At 38.5% G+C, this 26,215-nt stretch overlaps 1 protein-coding gene across 6 annotated transcripts in view; it reads left to right on the plus strand.

The window, feature by feature from the left end:
* The first annotated feature begins 2,130 nt into the window (after positions 1 to 2,130).
* shf (Src homology 2 domain containing F) overlaps positions 2,131 to 26,215 on the plus strand; it is a 140,860-nt gene continuing 116,775 nt past the window's right edge. For 2 of the 6 annotated variants that reach the window (XM_028435661.1, XM_028435687.1), the window contains exon 1: positions 2,199 to 2,977. In XM_028435661.1, coding sequence (XP_028291462.1) covers positions 2,552 to 2,977 — 426 coding nt within the window. In that variant the 5' untranslated portion in view covers positions 2,199 to 2,551. Of the gene's footprint in view, positions 2,164 to 2,198; positions 2,978 to 26,215 lie in introns of those variants that run through there. The other 4 variants (XM_028435697.1, XM_028435708.1, XM_028435678.1 and 1 more) reach the window with 3 other exon arrangements.

Here is a 26,215-nt window from a genome sequence, read left to right on the forward strand (position 1 = left end):
TTATATAAGTCCAAGTCATTAGTATTATTATTAGTGATAAAAATAAGAATAGACTGTATGTTAGATTGTGTTGTTAATAGGGCTGTGTCCACAGATGTGACAGGGTGTCAGTGTTCATTGTGACCAAAAAGTTTAAATTTAGTCTTAGTTGTAGTATTTTGACTAAAATGCAACTTGGTTTTAGTCAAAATGTATTCATTGGGGCTATTTTTGTTATAGCCAAGTTTTAGTCAATTAAATGACATTGAGATTTTAGTCAGTTTAATCTGTTACAGATATAGTTGACTAAAATACAAAGCACGAGTTTGTGCACGTTTTTTAAAAAAAGATGAAATTACCATTAATCAACCTGATATGAGATAGTAGTAGATTTGATGTGATCAATGCATAAAACCACATGATCACTTGAGTTCTGAATATCTTTTGTCCCATTTGATGAAATTACAGTTTATCAGTTGATGAAAATATCAACACATTTGTGATATAGTTGTTCGCATGTATTTTTTTTAAATAGATAAATAAGTTTCATTATTTTCACTTAAAGGAATGTAGTCGACGAAAACTGATGGCAGTTTTTAGTCAACAAAATTGCTGCCATCATGTGATATGTGCATGGTAAATCTGTGAGACCTGCAAATATTGTCAAGTTTCATTAACATTTTCAAACTTGGAGAGGCTGAGATATCTAAAATTAATTTAGTTAATCATTTTACACAAAGATTCCTGCTTCCTATAATATGTATTTTTCTTTCTCCTGCATGTGGCTTACACTGGATTCACTGAAGGGCCGGATTTGGCCCCCGTGCCACATGTTGACGTGTGACCATGGGCGGATTCTTCATACGGGCGATCGGCAAACGCCCTAGTGATTTATTTCTATCATATTCTTCCACAGGGCTGTGACAGTTCTAGACAGTTTGACCTGCTCTCTATGTCATTGTCCAATCAGCGCAGGGCTGTGCTCCATTAGGTCCCGCCCCTTTTGGGCGATCTTAGTCAAATTGAAAATCCACCAGACTGCTCTCATTGACTCTAATGTAAAATCAGTTTTTATCTAATTTCAGTCATTACAATGCATTTTTTATGGGTTCCAGGAGGGCTCGCACTAACGTGCTTTCGTCATACGTAATGTGAGCATTGCTGACGTCAGATTGGCTGTAGATTCAGCACTGTAGTGCGTGAATTCCAAATGAGGTAGATGAGTGGCACCCCAGTTCCCCAAAAAGACGACAAATGGACAATCGCCAACATCCTCAGCACATTTAACTGTGCACTTCAGCCAATGCTGACAGTTTTAACAGCTTGAAAACAGAGAAACGACATCTCTCGCTTTACTGATACGGGATAAACTGGAGAGAGGACGGCGCCGCCTATAGTCAAAGTAAGAGATGTGCATCGTTCCAGGGGTACGCAACATCCATCATAGTAAAACATTTTTATTTTCATTTTTTGAAGCCAATTGTTAAAAAACGTGTAAGTGCGCCTGTTTGGTGCCAATTATATCCGAAGCCCCCCCCCACACACAATCTATACAATTGGCCAGATATGATATTTGTATTTATAGGTCACTGTTGAATGCGTTCACTTTCACTTTCACAAAATCTTTAAAATATTGTTACCGATATTGCAATCTGTACATATACTGTATTTACTGTTTGTTTCTGCAAATACAGTATTGTTTGTGCGTTGTTGAGCAATTTGAATGCCCGACCCCTTTATTTCTATTTATATAAACAATGTGTAATTAAAAGAACTACTTTAAAGAACTGTAAATAAATACTTTTAATGATTTTGACTTATATGTAGTGAAGCAAGCGCATCCGTCCATGTTCAAAGATATTTAAAGGTGAACTGTTTTACAGTTTATCTCTCTGCTGGTCTTCATTTGTAGATCCAAGTTCATGTTATTGGTTAAATACTCCTGGATGGAACTGTTCCCTGTTGCCGTTACATTTGGTCTTGCTACATAAGATGTGGCAATTGTCTTGCTGTATATATATATATATATATATATATATATATATATATATATAAAACGGGTCTCCTTACTGTTGCCCCCCCTGAGAAATTGGTCAGGAGCCGCCACTGCATGTGACTTCGTTAACCATAGTCGGACAGGGACGAAGTATTACGGGTCCGGTAGATGGCAGTGAACGTTCTCAGGTGAGGGCATGTTGTGTGTGTGTGTGTGTTGGGGGGCGTGTGTTCTTCTTGCTCAAGCGCTCCGTGTGTAAACCTGACGTGTGGAGCAGTCCGAGCGGCAGACAGCACAGCAGCGTGTGTGAGTGTATGAGAGAGTGTGTGTGTGTGAGACAGAAGAAGCTAAAAGTGAGCACACTTTTTTTGTTTTCCCTCGGTAGTCAGACTCGTCCCCCGGTCCCTCAGCAGGAGTTCTCCCTGGGACTGGCGCCTCGCTGCCCGCCTGCGGCCGCCCCCTGGCCCCGCTGGCCGCGGATGACCCGAACAAGCTCCGACTTTGACCAAGTGACTCCGACTGGAAAAGGTGGAAGTAAACTCTCATTCATTGACTTGTGAGCGATGCACTGGCAGCATGGCCAAGTGGTTCAAGGAGCACCTAGGATTCAAAACTGCCAAAGCACCCCCTCCGGCGCCTCCAAAACCCGACTACAAACACTGTGTGGCCGGCGGAGTTCCGGGCTTCCAGCACCCGGGCTCCGGGGCCACGTTCCCCAGCCCCGCTCAGCCGGACATCCTGGCTGCCTACAAACTCCAGAAGGACTTGGACTTCGAGGACCCGTACGGCCCCGGTGGAAATATCTCGTTCGGCTCCAGCCTTAACAGCGTCAGTTCGCCAGATATTAAGTACGTGTCTCCAAAGCACCGACTTATTAAGGTGGAAACTATCGAAAAGAGCAGCCCGGCTCCCGGAGTGGCTGTCACCGTCACCCAGGCTGTGTCCGTGGGCAGTGTGAAGTCTCCCACCTCCCCCCCTCCGGACCCAGACAACAAGGAGAAGGTGGGTGAAGTTTGCTCCAAAACTACTACTTTTTTTACACTTAAGCTCACTTTTCTGTACTTACTAAATACAGCAAAGTTAGAGAAGGAAGTCTTTGGTTTTTAATAGTGAAACAAACTGTGTTGCCCCCTCAGACCTGTGACTACATTTAACTGGCAGAACTTGTTATTATAGTTGCGACATCCTCCTCCTGTGTCTAATATCTAACCTGCAGAACAGGGAGTGCACTACACTACACTACATGTCCTGTTTGTCTCACCGCTCTGCACTTCCACCTCACTAGTCACAAACACCTCTGACATTACACTGTGCAATGTTCATGTCATGACTCACTCTCTGAGAATGGAAACTAATCAGATAAATAAATGACTCTGTCTGTAACTTATCTGCTACAGATGTAATCATCTGACCCTAACTTACACCTGTTAAAAATAAAAAATAAAATAAAAATACAATACCATTGTTGCACATCTGCTTAAAACTACATATCCCACAATGCACGACTTTTGGGATCCAGATTGTAAGCAAATGCTGCAGCATCACATCATCACCTTATGCCATCATCATTGTAGCTTTAATACGAGACCAAATATGAATAAATAAGAAAAACTATGTCATGCTTTTGTGAAACACTTTAGGTAGAGGAAACTGTTGTGACAGCAGGAGCCAAAAAAAAAATGTGATTGAGTCCAGGGTCACACTGTTAACATACTTGTATATTATACCATTTCTGGTTTGTTTTTGTTTTTTTCACATCATCCATTAAGTCAAATAACTTTTATTTTTATAAAAATCTACTTGGCCAATAAAACGGATTCTGATTTAGAGTATTGACCAGCCTGAGCATTGTAATGTAAAAAAAAAAACAAGGGGTTTGCGTGTGTTCTTGTGGTCATGTTGTGTCTTTTTGTGTGCGGTGTCATTTTGTTTGTTTAACTCCCATTTAGTGTCTTTGTTGACATTTTGTCCATTTGTTTTTGATGTATTGTGTGTTTTGAAGTATTTTGTCAGTTTACCTGTCATTAGCTTTTTTTGTTTTGTGTTATGAGGTATTTTGTATAATTTTTGTCATTTCTGTGTATTTATGTTGTCTTTTTGAAGTGATTTTGTGTACATTTTTGAAGTATTTTTCTTGTCTAGTGTATTTCACCCAAGCCTACTTTAGTGTGTGTGTGCGCCGTGTATTCAAGCAATGAATCATGTGGGTTAGCAGCAGGCTGAATACTCACATTTTGTTCAGGGTCGCTACACTAGTCTAGGACTCGCATGCAGAGAATAAATAATCAGACCAACACTGGATTGTTAAAATTAATAATTAAAATGAAGCGTCACAATTTTATCAAGATCCTGCACCATTTTTGGACAACTTAACTGTAGTTTCTGTTAGTCCAAGGGCAGCCGTGGCTACAGATTTTGCTTACCTCCTAGGGCTGGGGGATATTGACCAAAATTCATATCTCAATGTTTTTTTTTTTGTTTTTGTTTTTTTCAAATGTGGTGATATATGATATAAATCTCGATATTTTTAACTCAGTAAGGCCGTACCGGAAAGACAATTCTAGGTTAAATTTGCTTGTGAAAAATACCACACAGGCACATGTATTAACAAACAGCTGCTATATGTGACATTTTTGGCTTTTTCATGCCATTCTGAGCAGTGGCAAAAGCAGCAACTCCTACAATATGATATGTATATTAATAGTTTTTTAATACAAAATAAGCTAAAAAAATGTAAAGGTGCCCCGTTCCGATATTGGTATCGGTCCAATATCAGCCAGAAAATGAATATCAGATTTTATCGGACTACATTTAAAATCTTAGATATAATATATATTGGTTTTTTTGGATTTATTTTTTCAATATCTTCTATTTTATTTTTTAATTAATTTTATTAAATCATAGAATATTCTTATTCTAGAAGGTTAATTAATGTAATCCATTGGTTTACAATAAATTAGTCTTTTTTTTTTTTAAATAATCAAGCCTTTTCTAACATTTCAAATAACTAATAAAAAAGTATGTATAATTTGTGCTGATATCGTATCGATATCGGCTTCAGGCAATACGTAAGGCTGCAATATCGGTATCGGTATCGGAAGTGAAAAAGTTGTATCGGGACATCCCTAATAAAATTACAATATATAAATATCGGCGAAATGTAAATTTTCTATATTGGCGAATAAAACAACTCGATCCATCTTGAATCTTAATATATTGCCCAGGCCTATTACCTCCATCAATGTGACTGTGGTTTCTATTCGTACATACACATCACAATTTTATAACTATTATATGGAGCACCAGTACTAGCATTAACAATGAGTTCACAAATAAACACAAGGAATATTTCTAAGTTTTAAAGCATATTGCTGTTTAGCTCTATTTACACACATTGTTTGCTCATTGGTTCATTTGTTAAAGGATTTTCCTGAAGTTTAGAAAAGAAACACCCTTTCCACTTTTTGAAAAAATGCACGTGCAACACTCGACCTGCTCCCAAGAGGGAACGCCTATTAAACGTGTGCGATAGAGCGCGCACGAGCCCAGTTTTCCTTGTGCAAGGCTCTGTTTATAAGTTGGTGTCTGTATCGCTCATACAGCTTACTTTCCAAAAGAAGATTTGCCCTTTTCCCACTATGTCAGACTCGCCACCGTTGAGTGAAAAGTGCGCACGTGCAGGGAGCGAAAACTAGCTAAGGACGAGCACGTACGACGGCCTTATATAAACATATCACCAGAATGATTGACAATAGGAGGGCCAATAGTCTTGATGATTGACCCGGAAGTTGAAGCCAAAATAACATCCTCCACAAAACCTTTAGGTCGTTGTGATTTGATGAATTTGCTGCAAAAAAAAAGTACAATATTGCAACTCTTGGTCCTTCGAACAATATTTACATTACATGATTTAGATTGCAAATACTAAATATATAAGCTACATGACAAGAGCATGGAAAATAAGACAGTCTCTCTGATTTAGCCTCTATTCAAAATGAGTTTGACATCCCCTGCACGGTTCTTCCAAATTTAATTCTAATCTTATTTGATTTGACAGATCAATTTACCAAATGTTCATTGCGCTGATGTCTGCTGCGATGTGGGGGAAAATGACTAACTACATGGATATATTTCCTCTGATATCATCCTGTCTTGGCAGTCCACACTCAGCCACCACAAACCCAGGCTTTTTCTCCTGGCAGTGTGAGCGTGCAGACTGACAGAATGCACACAGGCTGAGTGAGCTTTGGAACACTGTCATTCATGTCAGGCGTCTCAGGCATTCCCGCTCCGGGTTTGCGTAGAGAAAGCGGAGGTGTTCAGTGTCCGTGAGCGCGAGCCGACAGAGGAATGTTTTCTGTGCCTCCAAAAGTCTATTAACAGCACATCCCTGAGAAAATACACAGTCCTTAGATCACCATTCAGTCACGTCTGCGAAGTGGAATTTTTTCTGTGGCGTTCTTCATTTCACCTGCGTGCTACTTCCTCTACTCCTCTGATGTGCATTCACACTTGTCTTGTGACATGTGGCCAGTTCAAGGCTGTTTTTGTTTGACATAAAAGGTGGAAAAATACGTTTTCTTTTAAAACGGAGATTATTTTCTTTGAATTGTGATGGATTAGTCCAACATTTTAAATACATGTTGTTGTTATTTCTGGAATTTGAATCAGTTTTACAAAAGGCTTCCACTTGGTGTCAATATTTGTCTTTTCTGCCATTGACTTCCAAATACAACAAGTTTTGAACTACAACCGTACACATTCTTCACATTAAGGCATTCTGTGCATTTCATACACAAGGCAACTCAATGTGCTGCAACAGAAAACATTCAACAGCTTAAAAATCAATAAGAACATTAAAATCAGCAGCGAAAACATTTATTATCATCAGTAAAAACATTTAAAATCATCAACAAAGACATCACATCAACAACATGACCAAACATCTCCCTCTCGCTTTAACTTTGATGTAAAAATGTTCACATTTGATGCTGACTTCAGCTTTGCTGGCAGTTTGTTCCACTTCTTTGCAGCATAACAACTAAAAGCTAGAGAAAACTATCATTGAGTAAGTTTCCTAATGTCTTGTTTTACACGTTTTAACGTACAAGCATTTTATTTTTTAGCTTCTGTGAAAGATTGACTTTTATCTTAAACACTTTTGATACATATTGCAATTATGAAAATACATTTGTCAAAAAACACGAAAGAAAACAGTAAATCTGCAAATCCGCTACCCCTAATAATTTATTTTAGATAAAACCATAGTGTATGCCTCATTAAACAATAAATCAGAGATTTGGTCTTAAAAAAAAAGTTGTGAAAAGTTGAAGTTGCCACTTGAAAGTCTTTTTTTAATCTCCACTATAAATGCAGCATGGGGAATACCAGGAATGGACTAGAACAAAAGTGGTCTCAAGAAAATCACTGACCACCTTGTCTGGGGAGGAAACACAAGAAATGACTGGAAGAATGAAGTAAAAACACTTCTCGGCATCCGTTTATGGGACTCCACATCCCACAAGGCAATTGCCAAAAATGTCAACAAACGGAGTGTTTACGGTAGAGTTGGATCATTCAAGTGAGGACTTCAACCTTTTTTCCTTTTCTTTTTGGAGTTAATGATGTTTGATTCATTAGCTGTGTTTCCATTACCCTTGGAAATGTGCCAAATCTAAATAGCGCAATAATAACTGATAATGGAAATGCATGAATTTCAAAAAAACACTCAAATATAGCTAAAAAGTTTTAGCGCTTTCATGAGGAGGAATTTCAGACGCAAAAGCGCTATTGAAACACTTTTTTTTAGCCAATACACGTCACAGAACGTGACGAAAATCTGTATTGGAAACCCAGCTATTGGGGATAGCCGCTTTATAACCTACTTTGTTTATTTTTGTGATCTTGTTCTTTGTTTTCCCGTTCTGGCATCCGTGGTTTCCAGCTATGACCTAATGAATGTGAAATGCTTGTTGAAGACTCAAAGACCCTCATTATTTTTCTGTAAAACAAGCCTAAAACCTAAAATTTCCAATCTTCTCAGAGCTGCTGCAGCTGTTGGAGCTGATTAAACCGATTACAGTTGTCTCTTTGTAATTGAAGCTTCTTTTGTTCTCCCTGCTTCCAGAATACACTTGCTTTCCCTCTCTACCCACATTCAGCACATATGGCTCAGGCTCCAAGCTGATTGTACAGTGCAGCCAGAATTCCTCAAACCCCAGAGTTTGAGAAAAGTTGTAGAGAAGCTAAATAAGTACTGACAGCTGGCTGGCTTTAGTAATACATGGCAGTGGAGTTTACGCTGCTCTTGTTAGTGAAGCAAGGTTAAATAAAAATTGGGTTGCGGCAAAAAGGAAAGAAGGTGAGGCTGCATAAATATTTCAGAAAACATGTAGATCATCACAATGTTGGTCATTTTGTATATGTGACGATACAATTAAACATGTACAGAAACCATTTAAAGGTTTAATATTATTCTAATATTCTGTGGTTTGGTATACAATAATCCCTCGCTATATTGCGGTTCACCTTTCACGGCCTCAGTGTTTCGCAGATTTTTTTTTTTACAGTGCAATTTTGGATGCATTTTTTTTACAGCGCATGAACGCGCGTTGTGTTCTGCGTCCTGATTGGCTAATGCTGTGTTATGCGACCACCCACCAGCGACACATCCAACTCGGTGAGTTTCACTGCCTGCTGAAGCGAGGAGCTGCGCTCCTTTTTCTTCTCTCATAAACATAAACCACCAGTGAAAAAAGCCGGTGTGATTAGCAGCTAATGCTATGCTAGCTCAGTGCTACAGAGATAACTTTTACCTGCTACTACCACCTCCTCGCTGATTCTCCTTTACGCCAAATCCTTCCTAGTCCGGTCCCGGTTATAAAGGCCATGTGACCAGCTCCAGGTGGTCACACACAGCTTCTACTCCATGGTTGAATGGGTGAACAGACCGGTGTCTGTGTTGACGGCCTGACATCATTGTCAACAAAGACTCTGAATGCGCTCGGCATCAATATCTGATCGCTAGCAGTGTGACTCTAAAGTGTGACTCTAAAGTGCTGTATGTTTGAAAACAGGTTTGTTTTAAAATCTATGAAGGTTTGAACTTTGAGTGTTTAAACAACAGAGAAATGTTATTTCCGGTCTGAGAAAAGCGTATAAAGTGTATGGTGAGGGGTTTTTAGAATAATAAAAAATAAAGCTGACTACTTCGCGGGTTATTTTTAGAACGTAACCCCCGCGTTAAACGAGAGACTACTGTATAGCAATTTCCCCCTGGAATTAATAAAGGAATTCTGATTCTGATATATCTAATGAGCTAATTACCATGTTTTTTTTTTGGAAGGATAAAGCAGTTTAAACAAGGCAATGGCTATCCGTACGGTTACCGATATTCTATTCGTACACAGCGCCCCATTTGGCCAGTTTTGGTCACGCGATAGGTCAGTCATTGGTCAGTTTAGGTCGCGTGACTAAGACTAAACCTTACCCTAACTCTAACTCGAACCCTAAACCTAACCCTACACCTAATCCAAACCCTAACCATAAAAGTGTTTTTCGGTAACCGAACCAATAGCAGCGGGGGTTGTCCGTACGGCAACCGTACAAATACAAATTTCTTTAAACAACAAGAGCGCATAATAATGTCTTCATACATTTCAAAATCCAACACATACTTCTGTGTTGTTTTTAATAATGAAAACAATATGAAACCATAAGGTTTAGCAAAGCACTACAAAAACCTAAAATAAATGGAAAATCAAAGGTAAGGTGTGAACCAAGGATCAACAACTTGACGGACCATGCAGTTGAACATGGCTGCTTTCCATGGATTGTTTTTCAAAGTATAAACTCGTTAAAAAAACAATTGTCTTTGTTTTTCAAATAAATGTGCACATATTTAGTTTGTTGTTACTACATCAAACACATTTTATGTTACATGTTTACATGACTAGTACAGGCACCCTGTTTTCTCTTAATCTAACATCAATAGCTACCGGTAGTTGGAAGCAATATGCATTCCGAATAGGGCTGGGCATCGCCAGGTACCTCACGATACGATATATCCCGATATTTCTGCCCACGATAATGATATTATCACGTTACAGCGATTCTGCGATGAATCAATATTGCGGGACATTTCATCCACGATACATTACGATATCTGTGTCACTGAAGAAATTCGGAGTTTATTGACTGCACTCTGGTGCCTCTTAGTGCAGGGATCGTGGGTTCAATTCCCGCTGGTGGCCCCAAATTGTTTTTGTCAAGTCCTGTGATAGACTGGTGTCTTATCCACTAGACTCCAGCATCATGTGACCCAATACAGGAAAAGACAGGTATAGAAGACGAGACGAGTATTTAAAGGGATTCTCCATTGTTTTTACTAATGTTGCCTAATGGTAGAAGATCTTTTATCAAAAAAAGACCCATTTTTTTGCTTTTAAATATGAGCCTTATTGACAGTTCAATAACCTGGGGGCCACCATCTTAAATGGCAGGCAAAGCATCACTGGTTGATGATAGCGTCAAGGAAACAAAAGAAGCTTATTTCAGGATCTTCATTATGCCCCGTTTGTTTAAACTGCAGCTGTTTGCTGCACAGTATGGCATTTTGACTAAAGAACTGACTAAAACCTTTCAAAAAGCAGACTGAATGCCTCACTCCAGCATCAAACAAATGGCTTCATACAGGCAGTTCACCCACATCGAACCCAGTTTCTCCTGTAATGTGTGAAACATTTTCAACAATAAGATTAGTTCATATGTTTATTTAGCCTTCTTGAACAGGCTTTTGTGAGGTTAATAGTTTGTTTGGAAGCTGAGTGAGGATTATCTATAGACTTTGAGGATTGTTCCTGTTTGAGCCATTCTCCAGGTGATCACTTTATTTCTCTGTTAATGAAGGCCTGCTCCTGTATATAGACACTTCTCTCAATGGCCTCCGTGGGAGGGTGCACACACTGTCATTTTATTCTCTATTTTAAAGCAAGTAATGCAGTGTTCATTGGGGATGTGGAAATGGCTTAATGGCTCCTCTTATCAGCTATCTGAGAGATATGTGGACACTGGACGGTGAATAAACAGGAGACCGGTGTTTGCAGCTCATTTTCACATAGTTTAAAGTAGTGTTCTTCAGCTGTCTGTGGAGTGGTTGAGTAAGGAGCGCACAAGTGTCTTAACAGCACTGCTTGGTTACATTGATGTTTTAATTACTTGACTCATGAATGCTAATTATATCACCTCTTACCTAATGCCGATAAGTGCACCAAGCAAACCTACGGCAGTCCATTTCTATTCAGTAGCCTCAAGTAGAGTAAACAAAAGAAATGAGGAATATCTATGCAGTGATATGTTATGGATTCAGTTTAACAATGCTGCTTGTTTTATCGTTATTTGAAATAGCTTTTTTTTTTCACAGAGTGCTTGCTTTATTTAGTGGTTAGGGATCATTACTGGCAGTATTGAATTTTTCAGGGTTTTATTTGTTTTGTTTTTAATGTCAGCAAGCCCTTCATGGTAGAGTGAGTAGAGGGAGATGATCAATTATCAACCCGCCTTGGATCTAATTAAAGGCGTCATCTCCCAGCTCCTCGCTCGACTCAGCACTAACCTAAGTTTTCTCAAGGACGCCCCGTGAAAGTGATGACGGGTTCCACTCGGAGACGTGTAAACAAAAGCAGCGGCGCGGAGCTGACAGGCTGCCGCGTCCTTGTGAAGTGCTGCTCGTCATCATCAGCGTGTGTGTGTGTGTGAGTGTGTGTGTGTGTGTGCGCATCTGGGTAACACTGCTATTCCTAGCCAAGGTAGGATGATGCCTCCAGGACTCGGGGTCTCTCAGATTCAGTGAACCCACCAGACCGAGTGCATAGATATCCATAGAAGGATGCGGTCATGACAGATTCCTCTGTCAGTTGGTGTGCAGCCAACCACCACATGTGGATTGACGTATTACCTTTGTGAGCCCCCCCCACCCCCATCCCCTATAAACCATTTTCTTATAGTTATTGTTTTGTATTTGTTTTTCTTCAAAAGTGGCCCAACAAACAAAATCATCTTCTACCCAGTTTCTATCCATTAGTGATGCTCCGAAATTCAGGCCACTGAAAATTTTCATCAAGAACTTAAATGCACCATGTGTTTTAATGAGAACATATATAATTTTAGCAGTTTAGTCAGTTATAGGCCTGTACATTATTGTCTAATGCATGAGTGGGGTCAAGTTAAACATTTTATTTTTTTTATTGTGCATTTTTGAAATTGTAGTGCTAAATCTATCTTCATTTTGGTGCATCCCCAGTATCTATATCAAGGATTACTATTGCAACAACACATCATCAGTAGGGTAAAACTAACCTGTCTCACGATGGTCTAATCCCAGCTCACGTTCCCTATGATTGATTGATTGATTGATTGATTGATTGATATATCACCACATAGCTGTGACTTTGCGAGATATTTTGTAAAAATGGCAAAATATGAATGTTTCTTTCGAATTCAGAAGTTAGAAATGAAGCATGGACATAAATAAACCACTTTATAGATAAATATGAATGCTAGATGCAGTTTTTTTAAATTTATATTTTTTAGAGCTCTACTTGTCAATAGTTGTCCAATGCTCCTAATTTCTGAATAATAAAAAAAGCATGTGGATATCTTTAACTTTTGTACCACAGAACAAAATCATGCAGGTTTTTTTTTTTTTTTTGCATGATCAGTTTCTGTCAGCGTATGCTGGTAATGAATATGAGAGGGAACAAATGGATGAGTGAAGCAGGAATAAAGAAAAGCTACAAGATTAAAACCCACTCATTTGCATGAGGATTATTTTTCTCTTCCTCACAGGGTTTGAATCCTGGGTTCTGATAAAGTTTGAAGTCAGCAAGAGTGTGTATATAATTGTCTGTCTCTGATAGCTCAAGTCAGCTCATGTAGATTTACTCCACCTTGCGTTCTGACCGAGTTGGCTGATATTGGCTCTACAGTATTGTATCTTGTGATCTTGTCCAAGATAAGCAGACATTAAAGATCAATGAAGGTAAATGAAGCACTAAATTATTAAAAAAAAGTGGGTGAAAATAACTGATAAAACTTAGCCCTGAAAACCACAGCAGGTCTTGCTTGAGTGACAGCAAACCTTGGTGCCCAAATGGGAAGATATGCCTGAGATATTCTCCAGTGGTGAATCATGTGAACAAAAAATAAATTGATATAACGCAACATCCCTGGCTTCCAGATAATCCAAGAGTGAAGAAAATGTCAGTGCCTCCAACAAGAAGCTCTTTGGCCTTGTACTGCAGTAGAAAAACATTTACGGGACCTACTTGAGGTGTCGTGAAAGCCTGACTGACTTGTCAGCGATTGTCGATTTGAGAAACTTAATATGTTTTGCTCCTCAGACATCAGATGGTTTTTATAAGTGTATCTCACCAGCCTCTTTCAGGCACTTCTCCTGCCACTTATAGGAAGCAGAGAGATTGATATTTCTGGAAGTTTCAACAAAAGGGATAGAAACATCAGGAGAAATTGTGCTTTTGCCATCTCATTTTTAGGTTTTAGGTTAGGGCTGAGCTTCTTTTTGTATGAGTGATGAGGAGAATATGTGCAGGCCAAAGCAGAGTTCCAGTCACTCTTGTCTATATTATTTCCTCTTTTCATTTCGTAACTAAAGTTGAGAGCGAGAGAGTGGAAAATTAACAAATAAAGAAAGCGTCAGTCTTGGTCCCACCCCCGATGAGATGACCTGAAATTAAAAAAAAAAAAAACTATAGAAATACATTTATTCAGAAAGCACTCAATCAGTTTTTATCAACTGTGGGGTCGGGACCCCATGTGGGGTCGCCTGAAACTTCTGAAAAATTTAAACTTTTTTTTTTCTTTTTTATTAAAACAACACACAATCTTAAACAATTGTATTTCCATACTTTCACTTTGTGAAATATAAATCTAGTTCAACTAAAATGCAGGAAAAATAAAAAAAATATCTGAGCTCCAACATGTTCAAAAACTAATTCCAGACAAAATGTCTTTGGGGTTGCCAGAAATTTTTTATATCAAAATGTCACGATCCCAACAAGGTTGGGAACCACTGCACTACATACTGTTTCTTTTTCACTTATTTACAAAATGAGGTTCTTTAAAATGTGTATCGTTCATTTCATCACTATGCTCTATATTTTTTTTTAAATAGTAAATAGTTTTTTAAACGAAATGTTGTAGTTGGACAAAAGGGGGTACTTGGGTTCAGAAATAAAGGAAAGGGGTACTTGAACCAAAAAGGTTTGAGAACCAATGTAAAGTATAATTTTTGATAGCTATAAAACTATAGAAAGGTGCGTATGTTTGCTGTTACACTGACACTTTTTGGAGTATTTTCTATTACATTTTTCAACATAAATTGTTTAATTGATTAACGGTGTCTGTAAACTGTATTAATTTGATTAAAGCATGTTTTACATTCACTAGTTGAGGTGTCTCAAAAAGTATTACAATGCATTCCTGATCTAGGCAAGGGTCTTGGAAGGCTATACTTTGAACGGAAGTAGCGCAGAGTCTGACAGCATGCATATTTACGCTCCTCCTTCAAGGCAGAAACAATAGGAAGTCACATTTCTGTGGAATGTGTAGTTCCGGTCATGGAATTCCTGGAATAGTTATGTAATTTAAAAAGATGATCTTCCAGTTTTGATAAGTCATGGAATAATTGAACTGTTTTGGAAATATAACCTATTTTAATTTAATGTTTACGCTCTTACTTTGGGACGTGAGGCAAGTCGTTTAACCTGAACACGTTGTGCTGTGTATCGCTTTGGAAGTGTCTGCTAATTGAAATTGTGATCTTATAATGTTATAATTAAACATGGTAGCACTTCGTTAGTTGTTGTTTAATGTTACATTCAATAGCTGATGCGTCTTTAAAAAAATATTGCAAAATGGGTGTCAAAGGCGATTGTGTCATTGCACAATGCTATATGATGGACAAGTTATGGACACAACTTGCATTCCCTGTGCCACATTTTTGCCACTAACCATGGCACACAGGCAGACCTCTGCTACACTATTACACTGGAAAGGCCTGCTGATTTATGGTAGAATACAGTATATCTTAGCGGTTAAGAACTAAGTCATTGAAATTTGGTAAAATGTTTTGGAAAACTTTTGAAAAATCATTGTGAAATAGGTGTTTTAAGGTTTGACAAGTTTAATCTACAATAGAGTATTCCATAATCAAATGTCTCCACTGCTCATTCATGTGATAGAATTTGTAAAGGATGGACTTTGTGACTGTAATATGAACTAATAACAAACTGTATGTGAGTATGTGCATGTGTGTGTGTTTTGGAGGCCTCTGAAAATGATGCCCTTTAGCCATTGTTTGCTTATTTTGCTTTCTTCCATCATCTGGGAGCTTTCTTCAAAGTTTAAAGGGTCCCTTTTGAGTCTGCCGAGTTTCGTAGCTCGATTTGCTTTTTCTAGCTTCGTGCCGCAACATCAGTTGCATGATTCCACCAGGTCACAATTAGCCTGCAGACTACTGCAGCCCAGGCTGCTGGGGATTTGTAGACACATGGCTCTGTTTTGTATAATGACAGCGTGCATAGCCGAGTTGAGAAAAAGGGAGCAGCCTTGGTCTGTAGACAGATCGTCACACATGGATTAGAAAAAAACAACTAAACAAATGACTTTAAGTGGCCTCCCAGACACAAAGCAGAAATCTGCGTCAAGCTTTCTGCTTTAACTTTAGAAAAATACTTTTCTCTTCACCTGCTGTGTTAGGAAAATTGTCTCAGCTGTCATGGAAATTAGTATTCTTTTATGAAATTCTATGGTGTAGAGGTCACGGAGGGGAAGGCTGATTTGATTTTCATCTCATGGAAGTGAGTGCTGGCTGTTGTTTTTGTGTCACACCGCAGGAGGCAGCCACACTTCCTTCGTCCTGACAACAAAGTTGCCCTCTGAGAAAATTGCCCAGATTCAGGAAGTCGATCACTTCCATTTCTCCTTTGCAAGAGCCCAGGAACAACAAAGGGAATGTTCCTCCCAACTGTCATAGGAGAACACTACAAGATTTGTTTATGGGTGCATTATGCAAAAAAAAAAAAAAAAAGAAACACAAGCAAGGAGAATTGGAATGTTATGATACTGTTTAGGTCTTTTTATAGCAGGTTAGAAATTGAGAATATGACTTCCAACTACCCTTAGTGCTAGTAGCTCACAGCAAGTTGCTACAGCTGCTTCAGCAGAAAGAATACTTGGGAGCTGGTAATTTGGTCAGATCAAGATAGAAGTATATCTTAGTGTGACAAACAGGTTTACACAATTAATTCAGAAAAATCTAAAAATGGAGTGTGAGAGGTTAATCTAGCAGATATTGGATTATTTGTTTAGGTCTGTTTGCTCGTGATAAAGCACCATATCCCCAAGTTTGTTTGATTTGTCCTCAATTATTAAACCAATGCAAAATGTGTAATGTTTTCAAATGTTTCAAAAGAAACAAGACTAAATGCTTTTTTCCGTTGCTGGATTTCACACAACACATAAACTTGAAATTTTACTAATACAACTACTACTACTACTACTAGCTTGTCTGTCTAAACGCTGAATTATTTTTTTTAGCTATTTCATTGATTGAAAACTCGGAAGAGTGTCAAAGCTAATCTGTATTGTTTAGAAAGTTAGACATGGTTTGACTGCTCCCAGATTAAGGAAGTGTTCCTTTCCTGACAGGAAGTGTTTACAACTTTGCTACATTCCCTTTTAAAATTGAAAAGCGTCATTCACACTTCCGTGCAGGCGAGCTTTGCTGGCTGCTGCCTTACTCCTTGTGAACAAATAACCCTCATTTAAAGCTCCCAGTTGCTTTCTCATATGCAACCTGGAAATCGCATCTAGTGACAAGCAGAATTGGCAAAAGCTCCAGCATTCTTCAGTGAGAGCTCTTCGTGGAAAGAGGCCTACAATTGTCACCCGCCCTTGGAAATGAAGGCTTTCTTGCCTGTTGTGGTGTTGTCAGGAAGGTGGGAAGCCTTCGTCCTGTATGAAACTTCACCCTTCTCAGTGTGGGCTCAGTGAATCAACCTCACCACACAGAGGCTGCCTGAGGCCACAGAGCCTTCGTGCTGCCTAATCAAGGAACCTCAATCATCATCAACTCTTATCTACTCTCACGCTGCTCAAAACCACAGTTTTTATCCCAGTGTGCCCGATTTTGTTCTTTCAAACCGTACTCTCTGAAATGTGTGGAGTTTTGTTTTATAGAAACTGTGACTAACAATACTGTGTGTGTGTGTGTGGTAGAGTTGTCAATAGCTGGGTATCCATTACAGATTTTCGCAAAATGAAAGCAATATTTCTAAATGCCCACAAAGTATAATTGCACTTTGAAAGTGTTTCCATTGAAAGTTGTTTTGGGCAGGAGCCTCATAACTCCCGTGAAATCTCATCCTGCGAGACTTTGCTGCAGGAAGTTGGATGCTGAGAACATCCTCATAAAATTCTGTATTCCTTTGTTGTTTGCTATCTAATGTGGCTGTAATCATTTTTAAGTATAATGCTAAGAAATGTCCTGGTCTCCTCCTCTTCTGTTTACATGTACCGCGCCATGTGTTCTCGGAGAGCAGTGGTCATGTGACCCGGTATGTCACGTCATGTGACCCGGTATGTCATGTCATGTGACCATGTACGTTGGTGATCTACCGATTCATTGGCCGGCCAATTTAATTGGCTGCTCCTGTTGCTCGAGAGTGCAGAGCCCCTCCCCCCACTAGCAGAGTGTGCAGGAAGCTCTTCAACCACAACGAAAATTTCAAATTTCAAAGCATCTTTTAACTGTTTAATTTAGCGTTGTTCCGTGGTTCCACGTGTTGTTGTCGCTGTTGTATTTAACCAGCAGCTGGCTGGAGGTTTGGCGTGTGTGTGTTTCTCTCCCTCCCGCTCTGCTTCTCACTCAGAGCTGCACTAAGAGGAAGTTTTTTAAGCTTTGAGAAGCAGTTTGAAAATGTATTCCTGTTAGTGTTGATACAATTTAGAACAGAAACTTAAACAGTTTGGTTTGTTTTTGTGTTTTAAACTATAATTACATATCTTTATACTCAATAATCCTGTTAATAAAATATATCTTCAGTCAGGCCAACTTTTGTCAAAGCTGTTTTCAGTACAAGGACGAACAGTTATCTTCCATAATATTTCGTGAGACGTCTCACTCTATTTTTTTACTTGTTCTTGTTCTACATCCCCTGTTTTCATTATTTGTTAAATATTTTTTACTTGGTGTCGTTCTACCTCACCTTTGTTAATTTCAATGAATGTTCCCGTTTTTTTAAAATTGAGACTTGTACCATTTATCGTCATTGTGTAATTTTTATGATGTAAATTGAGATAGCAAAAGTAATATTGGCTCAAGAAATACAGCAGTGTGTATCAGTCATCGGCTAAGGCTGATGGGGAAAAAAAATCGGCATCGGCCCTAAAAAAATCCATATCGGATCCCTAATATACGTCACGTACTGTGACGTGTATTTGTAGAAAAAGTGTTTCCATAGCACTTTTGACACATTTTAATTTTGAAATGTATGAAATTCCTCCTCATGAAAGCGTAAAAACTTTATAGCGATATTTGAGTGTTTTTTTTTTTTTAGATTTCCATTACCAGTTTTTATTGCGCTATTTATATTTGCACATTTCCAAAGGTAATGGAAACACAGCTATTGTGGAGTAAATTTCACTTTCATAGGCAACTTTAATTCTCATATTGCTAAATGAGTAAACATATAGTTTGTAAGACGTCATCCGGAAGGTTTGGTTCGGGATGTTAGGAGTTGAGCAGAGGACAAAAGCCTTCATTTCCCAGGGTCTATATTTTATAGAAATTCCTCCATCTTGTCCTGGCACCTGTACTATTTTCTACCCTTGTGCCGCACCACTTACCGCATTTGGCAGAAACACTGTCAATAAATCTATCACACAGGGGTGGGGACAGAGAGAGGAAATTGGATTTTGTCAAGCATGTCCTCAAGTACTTAATCTTGAATATCTTTCGCATATTAAGAGCAACTTCATAGGATGCAGCCAGCGGCCTCCTCTTCTTTCTCCTCCGGAGGTCTTAAGTGGCTTTGCAGAGTGGGTTTCAATGAGGAGGTCCTTGGGGACATGGTGCTGATCTGCTTTTTGTGCTTCGCCATCTCTGGTGAAAATGCTGGATGCATTTATTCATTAATCAGTAGGTGACAACAAGTAGAGTTTGTATCGACAAGTAAACGGACTCCAGTTGTACATCACACTTTTTTCTAATGGCATTAGTAATGTTGAAGTGTTTTGCCATCAAAGTGGGGAAGTTTCAGCTCTATAGAAGTGTGAAAATGTAAGTTTTATTCATCAAGTGTTGTGAAAAGAGTGGTTAAGCACAACATGTAGATTTCTCAATGAAAAATGCACCAAATATCCCGAAAATACAATATGATCTTTCAAAAGAAAAGCTCCATGCAGCCATCGACTAGTTTACCATTTATTTCATTACAATCATTGATTGTTGTAATGGTAAGCAGAAAAAGGCGATAGATTCATGTTTTAAATGTCTTTCGGGTCCAAATTTTGTTTTATAACCTAAATGACAACATTTTAATTGATTTTCTTTCGAGGTCAGAGACAATCTGATCCCCCTCAGAGTTAGTCACTGATTGGACGATGTGAGTGATTCATGTTTTTCTTCTGAAAGCCTTTAGGTTGAGTTTTCAATCACCGGTAATTTATTCCGGCCTGATAGTCATTAGAGATGTCCCGATACGTTTTCACTTCCGATACGATACCAATATTGCAGCCTTGCGATATCAATCCGGAACAATATCAGCATGAATCATACATACTTTTATTACTTATTTTGCAGTGTGGAATGTTAGAAAAGGCAACAATAGTCAGCAACAGTAGGTCTGAGAAAAACTGATCAATTTATTATTAACCAATTGGTTGCATAAATTTTAACCTTCAACATAATATCTACAATATTATACAATTGAATAAAATATAATATCGAAGATTTTAGATGCAGTCCGATAAAATCCGATATTCATTTTTTGGCTGATATCGGACCGATATCCGATATCAGTATTGGGCTGGGACACCATTACAGTCATAGTTTTAGTCTGATTTGGTTTGCATTTTTTTTTAATTGTTGTTTTATTGGAAAAAGAAAAAAAAGTTTAAAAAAAATATAGTAACTAAACTGCTTTGTAATGCCTGTTCATTCAACAAAAACAAAAAGTTCCTTAGAGCAGCATTTTTAAAGCATTTTGCTTAACAAGCACCCGCTAGTTTTATTTGAGATAATGTAATCACAGTTTTTATATATTTATTATGAGTTTTTTTTTTTTTTTTTTAACTAGTTGTAATTTAGGTGTGCTATTTCTTTTCTTTCTTTTTTCTTTTTTTCTTTTTTATTTAAAAACACCTAAATGTCAAAATGCAACTTCCCTAAACAACAGTTGTGTTTTTCAACCACTGGCCTGTGGCACACTGGTGTACCTTGAGCAATCCAAATACTTAATGGCAATAGGTGGCAATAGGTAGCACAGTAAGGCTGCAACAGAATACAAATCACGTAATGTTACATATAAAAAGCTGGCCTTTAGAAAAAATTGCTCCCCAGTGCACACATTTTATTTCACCAACACCTTCAAATGAATTTTTTCCCTTCTTCTTTCAATATATTGCTTTTCATTTTTTATGGTGATGTACTTGTTGTGTGCTGCATCTTTAAGTATTTCCTGTAGGGATTGTGATTAAGAGCAGTGCAAATGATTTGCATCAAAGAGACCTTCTTCTCCCTGGTGGTTGGCAATCGCCACACCACATGTGCAAAAGTGCATGTATCAGAAACCTAAAGGAGGAGGGAGAATGATTTAAAAAAAAAAAAAAAAAGAAAAAATGAGCAATTCGCAGAGCAGATGTCTCTGAGGAGGACGATGCATGCAAAACCAAATCTTATCCTCCCAATACATGCCCTGCATTAGCTGCACAGGGATCCTGAGCCTGTCTGTGGTAGCAGTTGGGTTTGGTTGTATGAAAAGGAAAGGGAAGGGCTTTTCATCCGTAAACCTAAGCTTGTTTTTTCAGCTTCATGAATGATGCTGAAGAGGTGAGAGGAGGCTTTCATCTTGTTTCATGTGCTTTCCCTCTCTAACTGACTTACAAAGACGAGAAACATCATTTGCTGACACCGAGTTGCTGCTCTCAAATAATAATTCTCCAATTAGTCTAAAAGCAAAGCAAATGTACCTGAAAATAAGCCATGCTTTCCACTTGAGGAGTGCTTCTCATTGGTGCACAAACCGCAGCTGCTTGTGACTGATGGTAAAATGGCGCCTTGATAGCAAATATATTAATTTGATTATCTACCTCTGCAGACTCCTAAGTAGGCCTTTAAAGGAAGCACATTGCTCTTCAGTGGAGCTGGAGAAGAAGAAGAAGAAGAGTGCTCGAGCTGCAAATGTGTTTTTTTATTTTATTTTGGGAAACGTTTCAATAAAGTTTCATTAATGTCAGATCTGTACAGTGGCAGTCCTTTGCTGCCTCTCCTTTGAGAGCCAAGCCAGGTTTCTATCAAGCTAATCTATTTGGGAAGCACAGCAGTCCCAGCACGGCTCAGTCGTCACGAGGGGCTTTGGTGGAATTGTAACTAGATTTGCCCTCCTTTCTTAGAAACATCTTATTGATAGTAACTGCATTATGTCAACATAGGGAACATGATCATTCTTTCTTAAATAAATTGCTTTGAGGAAGTGTTTTTTTTTCATCAGCGTCCTGTTCCTCATGGAAAACTGTTGTCAAGTATCTTAGAGCGCACACACAACATCCCTCTATTGTGCTTTGACAAAGATACAGTAGAGGCACAGCTCAAGGAGTCAGGCTTTATGTGAATATCTGAACATATTTATTCCTATTGGGAGGAAACATACTTCACACATGATGGGCTATTCACTGTCTTTCTTTTGTTAGAGAATTTAAAAAAATGTCTTTTGGTTCTTTTGTCTTCCCTCTCTCGCTCCGTATCTGCTTTAACATGACTGTCCGCGTGCACAGCAGTGCCATTCTTTTTCTTTTTTTGTTTAGCAGAGAACAAAAGAGCGATGGAGGCGAAAAACAAAAGCCTTTTCAAAATGCTGTAATGCAATTGAGCTGCTAAGCACTAAGTTGTATTAGGTTATCAGTAGCTGAAATCCCTCGTGGCTTACAACATAAATCACGCACGTCAGTCTTCTTTCTTTTTTCTTTTCTCCCTCCATCATTCCGCAGTCTGCTGACTTTTCAAGCTGTCTCTGTGGGGCTTCAACCTTGACTAGCCCCGAATGCTCTCAATCCTTCCAGGACTAGCCGCAGAATTAGTTTTAGAGTCATGTGCGCATCCTTTCAGCAGAAGAAGAAAATAAATAAAAAATACCCTACACATTAGGGGTGAGCGATATGGGAAAAAAAAAAAAAAAATCATATTTCAATTTTGCCTTTGTAAAATCAAAATCACGATTTTATCACAATTTTTTTTTTCATTCAGATCATTTAGGCTATTTTAAAGTTATTTACCAGTAACACAAACAAATTCACCTACTTAAAATAATCGCCCTAAATGGGAAAAAAGGGATAAAAGATCATTTAATTCAGGGTAATTTTCAACTCACACACAGTCTTTTTACTTTGTCTAACAAAAGTGGCGTAGCAACGCTACATAACAAGGCAGCTAATCGGTCGAGTGATTTCTATTTGTTTTTGAGGTAACACTCATCTTAATAAAATCCTACTTTAAACAGTCTTTTGAACGTCTAATTTTCCACAGTTTGGACAATCCTATCCTTTACAAGATAAAATGTTAGTGCTTTTGTTACATTAAGCCTGGGTGATGTGGACCAATTTTCAATATTTTTCCTCAAAATGGTGATAGATGATTTAAAGTATAAACTCAGTTTATTTAATTTTTTTTCAATAAAGGTTTACAAGAAATACGATAATGGGTCAGAGTCGGTAAATGAAAATGCCACAAAGACCCTTTTATTAATCACTAGCAAGAATGTGCGATATGTCATTATCGTTTACGTTATTTCGTCAAAAATGTTCTGACCAGTAAGAATATTGAATCCCACGATAGAAATGATAAATTCCCATGTCGGAAATTAGGGAGGGTCACAAGCCATTTGTCCCACAATTTAGCCAAGACTGTCCCTAAAAACCTTGTTCCACGGCCCAAAATTGCCCCCAAGTTTTTTGTCAACAATTTTTTATCCTTTGGAGCGGAGCACTGTTCATGGTAGCTCCGCCGCTGATCCTCCGTGGTGTGCGCCGCCGCCCTCACACACAGACGACGGTGCTCGTCACGGCAACCTGAAGCTGCTGTGCTGCGGTACATCATGGACCGCTACTTGGTTAAGACCAGATAACCACCAAGCAATGTGAACCAAGCTAAGTTCCTCCACCAGATTCACCAAAAGTTCCTACAAACACATGGACAGAGATGAACCTGACAGCAACAATTACGAACTGGAACCTCAACTAAAGCTAACTAAGCAAAGCTAACCCACCGAAACACAGACTGGGCTAAGAGCTAACGCTAACCATTCATAAAAGGAATGGACCAAGTAAAAAGTACACGGCCTACTGTCATTAAACCACAAAGGACCCCCGATTTACTTATGGTAAGATTAAACAGTTGTATGGAAGGCTAAAAGCTAAACATGTCACACGTTGTGTGAAATAAATGTTAGCATTAAACTGTCACTATTCATCCGTCCCAACTTGTGAAACGCAATATTTTTTTTATTACATTTCACGTGTTCACAAGACAAATCTGGTCCCATTAGACAGTAATGTAACTATTGTGATTATTACACCAGAATATCCTAAATTATTAAATCATCTGGTTTAATTATAGGAAATCAGAGAGATATTTACCAACCATAATTTTATGTAACTCTTTATCAGATATAAAATATACAAGATTCAGCAGCAGTAAAAACACTATTAGTTATTTTTGCTTTTCATGTGTTTTTTTTCAATTTAGAAAATAATTTCATTTTAATCGAGGAAAAATTGAATTGAATACAATAACACTAATAGAGTTACCCACATGCACAAATATACAGTATTCCATACAATATCAGCCCATGAGCTTTTTGAGTCAGCAGCTATCGTAGCCTTTTTAATGTGTCTAGTGTTGATGTATTCATTTTCATCTGTGTTTGTAAGGAACCTGTTTAGACTTTAAGTTGGGAATTATTTTATTTATTTATCGTCATTTGTATCATCATCGTGATAAATACCAGAAATTATCGCTCTAACTTTTTTAGTTTATATAGCCCATTCCTAATCACTAGCAGCTCAATATCAACATTTTGAGGCACTTCTGAGTTTCTCCTTCATTAAGTCTGAAATGTGTGATTAAATTATTTAGTGTTGCTAAACCACATTCAGGACATTGTCCCTTTAAGAAGTGTGCCCCATGAGCTTTGCAGCAGCATAGTAATACTGCGGGGGAGGGAGTGTTAGCAGAGCGTACTTTCTGCGCTGATTAGGCTCTGATTCTTCAGTGTGTCCATAGTACTAACATCAGCCTAACTAGTAAATGATGTGATTTGGCAGAGAAAGAACCCTTTGTATGTGCTGGGTACGGGCCACAGACAAGGGATAAATAGTGCTCTACGGACGATTTTACCATCTCTGTGAATTGGCAGACCGTCGTCATGTTTTAATCCTTACCGATCTAATATTGTCAGATCACACACCCTTACTACACATTACATTTCACATGTGCACATTTATTGTTCTCGTCTAATTTTATTTTTGACTTTTTTTCCCCCCTAATATTTTAATTTAAATTTTCCTTGCTGTTGATTAGACGATGATCCAGCTGAACATTTGATACATTAAGAAGGCAGTAAGAGAGCACTTACTCCCTTATAATGGCAGACGTGGCCCGACTGAATTGTAATTCTAGACACCCAAGCGTTGTTGAACATTAAACGGAGTTGGCAGGTGCCTTTTATTGCAGCGGCACCTTTTGCCAATATTTTCCCTCTGTTCCACTGATTTGACTGTGGCTTTATTGCTGGAGAGCAGGTAGTGCATCTCAAGGAGTCTGTTTGTCTCTCCTTTGGGAGCATTAGAGCTCTGGCACGTATGAGGGATTGACAACCAGGGTGTGAGCTGTGGAATGAAAGTAATTAGACAAGTTGTCCCTTTTCTATGCCAAACGACCAGCAGAAAAACCTTGCTACTATTGTGCCTCATCAGGCAACCTGTGAGATTCATGTAGACTTGCATCGCAGGTTATCACAGTCCTAACATGGGGAGGTAGTGTAGTGTCGGAGCTAGACGGGGAATTTTACCCTCATGACAAGTGTGCCTTGGCTCCAGAGCTGACACACCCTGGCATGCCACATAGTAAATGGTACATCCTCATGGGATGCCACTGCTCTCAATAACCCCACTCTTTCAAACCGCGTGCTCCACCTCCTGCTGCTGCTGTTGGCTCCCGCGCCAAGACAGGAAGGGCACATTTCATCAGTTTGAAAGTATCAACTAACTCCACCTGGGCAAAAACTAAACAACAGAGGATTGACTACATTATTGCATTTGATAAAGTAGAATCTTGTGGATTTTATGTGGCGTAGGTGACTGATACTCTTTTAATTTGATGCACATTCTTCCAAAGCTACAAATATTAAAGATACCAGACAACTCAACGAGCATAAATTTATCATTGCTATTACCAAGTGAATAGCTATTGCTGAATATTCCTATTGCATATACCCAGCTACCGTGACCCATTTTACTTTTCTGTAAATGTTGTAGGGACATGCATGTCTACAAAGACAAAAAATAGATTAAACTGTCCACACTCTATGTCTACCAGGCTCATTGGTCCAATCAATATTTGGTGACACTTATAGCAAATGTTGCAACAATGTGCAGATATTGTTGCTTATTATTAATGAAAAATATTTGTATTTTTTCATTCTCTAACATTTGACCTTGAATTCCCAAGTGCAGAGCTATATATGCTAAACATGCCTTGTGACATTTAGAGTGCTACTACCTTTTACATTCAACCAACATTCCTCTTGGTGCATTGCACACCGGATTTTGTAGAATTATAAAATAAGTAACCCTAACCCAACCAATTGTGGAAAACAGATGCCAATGATGGTACATTTCACACAGTTCATACCTGAAACAAAAACACCTGCGTGAGAAGGTTCAAAT

Source organism: Gouania willdenowi, chromosome 3, assembly GCF_900634775.1.
Source record: "Gouania willdenowi chromosome 3, fGouWil2.1, whole genome shotgun sequence".
NCBI classification, from domain to species: Eukaryota; Metazoa; Chordata; class Actinopteri; order Blenniiformes; family Gobiesocidae; genus Gouania; species Gouania willdenowi.